General features: G+C 48.4%; 1 protein-coding gene across 2 annotated transcripts in view; it reads left to right on the forward strand.

Annotated features, from left to right (window-relative positions):
- The window catches only part of LOC147692506 (testis-expressed protein 264-like), a 716,840-nt gene extending 712,158 nt beyond the window's left edge, over nucleotides 1-4,682 (forward strand). Inside the window, exon 4 of one of the 2 annotated variants that reach the window (XM_086938719.1) lies at nucleotides 3,681-4,682. In XM_086938719.1, coding sequence (XP_086794845.1) covers nucleotides 3,681-4,006 — 326 coding nt within the window. In that variant the 3' untranslated portion in view covers nucleotides 4,007-4,682. The remainder of the gene's footprint in view (nucleotides 1-3,680) is intronic. The other variant, XM_086938718.1, reaches the window with a different exon arrangement.
- The last annotated feature ends 1,332 nt before the right edge of the window (nucleotides 4,683-6,014 follow it).

The raw sequence follows: 6,014 nt of genomic DNA on the forward strand, positions 1-6,014 counted from the left end.
TGATTCTAACGCATCTCTTAAAGGTGCATTACATAATGGTGCAATGATTCTAACGCATCTCTTAAAAGTGCATTACATAATGGTGCAATGATTCTAACGCTTCTCTTAATGGTGCATTACATAATGATGCAATGATTCTAACGCATCTCTTAAAAGTGCCTTACATAATGGTGCAATGATTCTAACGCTTCTCTTAATGGTGCATTACATAATGATGCAATGATTCTAACGCATCTCTTAAAAGTGCCTTACATAATGATGCAATGATTCTAACGCACTTCTTAACGGTGCATTACATAATGATGCAATGATTCTAACGCATCTCTTAAAAGTGCATTACATAATGGTGCAATGATTCTAACGCTTCTCTTAAAGGTGCATTACATAATGGTGCAATGATTCTAACGCTTCTCTTAAAGGTGCATTACATAATGGTGCAATGATTCTAACGCATCTCTTAAAATCACTTTTAACGCACTTCTTAACGGTGCATTACATAATGATGCAATGATTCTAACGCATCTCTTAAAAGTGCATTACATCATGATGCAGTAGCAGTCCACAAACCAGCTACTGCTCCAGTCACTTCCAGCCTGTTCTTGCTTTTCACCATGTACAGCACTCTGGTGCCTTTAGACTAGGATCATTGCTATACATTGCCCTATACATGAATATATATACAAACTCTTGCTGCTCAGGTCAGGGCGGCCTGATCTGTTTCTTAGGTGCCTCTGGTCGGTATTGCCTTTTTAGGTCTCGCCTGTCGATGCGCATGCGCATCGAGCAAGCAAGAGTATTGGGACTTATCCACTCTTTCCCCAACTTGCAAGGAATCGTGGCGATTCCTTGCAGTGCCCGTGACTTTTAAGCTCAATGCGCATGCGCATTGAGCTTAAAAGCGCGTGCACATGGCCCCAGCCGCCTGCCTTGCCTACTCTCCCGCCCCCTCACTTCTTGATTGCACGGCCGCTAGGCCGTGCCTCCCCTACTCCTCCTCCTACTCTCCTCCCCTCCCGTCTGTTCCCGCACTCCTCCCACACCCCCGCTCCGCCCCCTCACTCTCTCTGCCCGCCCGCTCTCCACTCTATCAGGCAGCCAGCCGCACTCCTCCCACACCCCCGCTCCGCCCCCTCACTCTCTCTGCCCGCCCGCTCTCCACTCCATCAGGCAGCCAGCTTCAGGAGAGCAATCTGGAGAGCAATCTGCGGGGTGCCGCCATTTTAGCAGCACAGGCTTTCCCGATCACTGGACACTTACAAATTGGGGAGCAGCATTGAAGGCTTTGCTGCCTTACAAAACCGGCTCAGCGTGGCTGTCGCAACGCAAGTTTCCGTGTCTCCTGGAAGGCATCAAGTGCAATACTCTATTCCTCGTGGAACAGATCCAGCAGGACAGACGAGTAAAATCTTTCATCGCTCGCAGAACCTGTACAGTTCATTTATGAGCGACGTGGGGGGTTACGGAGAAGGAATTAACCTAGTGGGTAACTATTTGGAGAAGTCCTCCTTAAGCCGCTGTGATCTAGACTGCCACATGAGCGCCAGCTTATTTGAAAAGGGTTTGAATGCACAGGCCCGGGCCCTGCAGTCCCAGTGCTGCACATGTTCGAAATGTTGAGCTGCCACTGGGGCACAGCAAGTGTCTAGTTTCACGGCCCCGTCGCTTCCCTCCTCAAAGCAGCGGTGTGTTTTTAGCCTTGTGGAGCCCTTTGTGTGCCTTCCACAGGCAGCTGCTCTCGCGGCCTGAAACTCTCCGAGCCGGCAATTAGCGCCCATTAGGATGTCTGTCATTCACAGCATCGAGGCCGGACTCGTGAGCTCTGGCCCCAGAAGGTGCACTGGAGCTTGCAGCCTTCATGTCAGAACCTTTAATTAACAATTCTTCTACTATTGGACTAATTGGAGGGTTTTCAGAGACCAGCAGAGGGTGCCGGGCGATGAACACGTCTCTGCTACTAAAATGTCAAAACTGCTTCTTGATGCTAATCGGTCGTAAATGGTGAATATGTATGTTTGCAGTTGTCGTGCGGTGCTTGACAGCACCTAGTATGCTGTATCACAGGTTGAGGTTGTGCATCGATACAGAATAGTAGTTTGTATCAAAAGCATGACCTTGATTACCGCATGATAGCTGGGTGTTAATCAGCATGGCTAAGTGTAATTCCTTACGCACGGTGACATTTCTAATGTAGCTTCAGCGCCATCGGAAGTATAAAGCACTATATCCGTATCATACCATTATCGGCACTACAGGTCTTGTGTTGCGGATTGAGTTTCCTTTTAGAGGAAAGTTTGGTTCTGATTTGCATGTGTGCCAACTGGGGCCTCTGGTCAAGAATTGTAACTTCTGTCATTGCACAGAGCCCTAGAACTTTGGGTGGCTGATTATCTCACAAGAACATAAGAAACTTTACACGAAAAAAACACGTCCTTTTGGCACCCTCACTCACCCTCAACTCCTCACCCTCACTCACCCTCACTCACCCACCCTCACCCTCACTCACCCTCCCTCAACCCCTCACCCTCACTCACCCTCAACCCCTCACCCTCACCCTCAAACCTTCACCCTCAACCCCTCACTCACCCTCACTCTCACTCACCCTCACTCAGCCTCAACTACTCTCACTCACCCTCAACCCCTCACCCTCACTCACCCTCAACACCTCACTCACCCTCACCCTCACTCACCCTCACCCTCAACACCTCACCCTCAACCTCAACCCCTCACCCTCACTCACCCTCACCCTCACTCACCCTCACTCTCACTCACCCTCAACCCCTCACCCTCACTCACCCTCACTCACCCTCAACCCCTCACCCTCACTCACCCTCACTCACCCTCAACCCCTCACCCTCACTCACCCTCACCCACCCTCACCCTCACTCACCCTCAACCCCTCACCCTCACACAGTGCAATAGGTCTCGGAGCATTTGAGTTAGAGCTTTTAGAATTGTTTATGGCTTTTTTTATTTGTAATTCTTTAGCATTGGCTGCAGGAAACAAAAATGCTAAAGATTTACAAAAAAAACCCATAAACAATTCTAAAAGCACTAACTCTAATGCTGCGAGACCTATTGCATTTCCAATGCTTGTGCTTTATAGCATTTATGTAGTGTTTCATATACTGTTCGGCTATGCCTGTTTTGGCTCTCCATAAATATCTAGCATTACAAATGCATCAGCAAAGATGTGCAATTAAAGCATGCACTAGGTTTTTAGTCTGTGTAGGACGGTGCATCTGTGAAACTGCGTCCAGTGGATAGTAGGGTCATGCACTAGACTTGAGTGTTGCAGTATAGTGCTGCAGACCTTACAGAAGGTGCATCAGAATAAAGCTAGGCGTATACACTAGTTCCGGAGTGGTAGCTGAAAATCAGATTAGTAATGAGATGCATCATCAGCCCAAAGAGCATTCCCAACCCTGAAATACCTGAAAGTGCTGCAGATCACAGTGAGGGAAGGTGTGTAGCTCAGGTACTTGGATAGCGTAAGTACTGGAGATCAGAATTGAGGTACATCAGCAGAGCTAACCCTTGGTCCCAGTCTTGGAATAACTGCCTGTGCTGCAGGTTAGGACTGAGGAGTATTGACATAGCTTTATATGTTTAGGTTGCAGGAGTGACTATCGCTGAAGCTGAAAGCTTGTCATTTTCATTAACCCCTCTCCATTTTCTTGTAGGTACAGACATGCTGATTGACAGCAGCTCTTTGAGCCTGGAGGGACCAGATAACAGCCGGGAGACTTCAGTGGCCACCAGCATGACAAGCGACTTCCCCACCATCCGCAACCGTGAGGAGCTGGACAACCGAAGCGAGCATAGCTACAGCGAGTCAGGGGCCAGTTGTTCGTCCTTCGAAGAGCTAGACCTCGAGGCCAGTGCAACCGAGGGGGCAGCCGGGCGCCCACCCCCAATGTCACAAATTGGCTTCAAAGTGGAATTGGACAGCAGCTCCAAGTGGGACAAACAGCCTCTGCTCATGGAGAAAGTACGGGGAGAAGAATAGAGTTATCGCTTAGTGTTTGTCAAGCCAGGAATTTCTGGTAGTCAAGCAATGTATTGTTAGTAATGTTCTCCAGCCCTTATCAGAGTTCCTGCCCCAAGGACTGTCCTTCAACCAAGACGCCTTCCCAGGAGAAGAACTACAGGTGTGGTGCCTCGCGACTGGTGCTCCCTTTACAAAAAACATTCCATATTCTCTGTTGGGACCTTTATTCCAGAGACCTCACTCCACTGTCTTCTTCACTCTCCCCCCTTTTCTTGAGTCATGCATCAGGTGCCCATTTCAGACATGCCTGTGCCACGCATCACACCCTCGAAGATCACCAGCCACTACTCGATGGGCACCCTGCCACATTATATTGGCACCTTCTCATTTCTTCTCCGGGGAGAGCCGTTCTCTGGGGCATGATAATAGTTTTAATTATATATTTATATTTTAAGAAATTATGATGTCTTGTGGGGGGTAGGCTGGTGGTTTGAGCATCCATTTCCTAAGGAAAGTGCCCAATTCCACAGTTGCTGCAATACAGTGTGTGCCACAAAGCCGGACTAAGAGTCACTCCATTAATCGTCTCCAGATGTATTGTGAGGTCAACGAACATGTGTTGTGCTTTTTCACCCTCTGTCCCCTACTTCATGATCGGCTGGCAAGAGAAGAAATCACACACAAAATCACACCTGTTACTCTTTTAAAAGTGTATTCGGTGAGGGCAGGAAAGATGAAATGAGAAACGAATATTTGATACAGGCAGGTGTCCTGCTAAAGCTAAACAGGTTAAGATCCTTCCTAGTCAATAAGGCAACAGAATTTCTCATGTACTTAGCTGTGGGAGGAATCGGATATCATGCTGCTACAAGAGTGGAGCTGCCTAACTCCTGGTGTTATCCTAGCTGCCTGAGGCGTGTTGGTATCTGTAACCGCTCTAAGAGGTTACAGGCTCTCGCATGACCATGCTTTCTCATAGTGTGAAAGGATCAACTCTGCAGTGTGACTGCCCTCCCTCATACCTGTGCCTGCCCTCCCTCATACCCGTGCCTGCCCTCCCTCATACCCGTGCCTTCCTCCCTTATACGGGTGCCTGCCCTCCCTGAAACCCGTTACTGTCCTCCCTGATACCCGTGCTGACTGTCCTGATACCTGTACTTGACCTCCTTGATACTTGTGCCTGCCCGCCAACACCTGGGCCTGCCCCAATGCCTGCCCCCATGATACATGTGCCTGCCCCTTGATACCTGCCCTACCTGATACCCATGCCTGCCCTCTCCCTGATACACATGCCTGCCCTCCAGAATACCCAGGCCTGCCCTCCCCGATTCATGTGACGTGACTCAGGCATGTTCATTAGAAGTTCAAAGTGACCCGAGTGAGTGTCTTTCAAACCCCAGTCCTGTTAGCCTTTATTTTGTTTCCTACTATGGCATTGTCATGCGGGGTACGCATTACAGCTTGAAATATTAGTATGCGATATCCTTAGGAACCAAGCATACTGAGAGGTGCAAACCAATGGTTAAATGGGCCCTACATTGTGTTTTTCTCAGTAACACTATGTTCATGCTCATGACTTCAGTCAATTCGGCTGGTCAATGTCCTTAAAATCTACACCCGCTCTAAACGCTATTTAAACCTAGTAATCAGTGATCTCCTCCTGTAGTTCGCTCGAATCCCATCTGTGGCATTGGGTATTGTTCAAGTCTTTCCTTATTCCTGTTCCAGCCTGCTACGGGGTGGCCTCCGTATAACTGTCACAGGCTTCACAGCTGAAAATGTTTGCTCTTTGGGTCTTTGTTTTGGCAGCATAGCTGTCAAACAGACATATAGCTAACAATATATGTACAGTGGACGGTTACACCCTCAACCTCTGGCTTTCTTTGAAAAGCCTCTTTCAGCCATTTGCTTGAGATGTTGTCAATTTTGCCTAGGCTCAGCTTATGGCATGTTGATCTCTCACCTAGTGATATTGGCTGTTTGTGTGTATTCTTTCATTTCCATTCGAGTGCTTGCATTGAACAAC

Source organism: Lissotriton vulgaris, chromosome 9 (assembly GCF_964263255.1).
Source record: "Lissotriton vulgaris chromosome 9, aLisVul1.2, whole genome shotgun sequence".
Classification (NCBI taxonomy): domain Eukaryota; kingdom Metazoa; phylum Chordata; class Amphibia; order Caudata; family Salamandridae; genus Lissotriton; species Lissotriton vulgaris.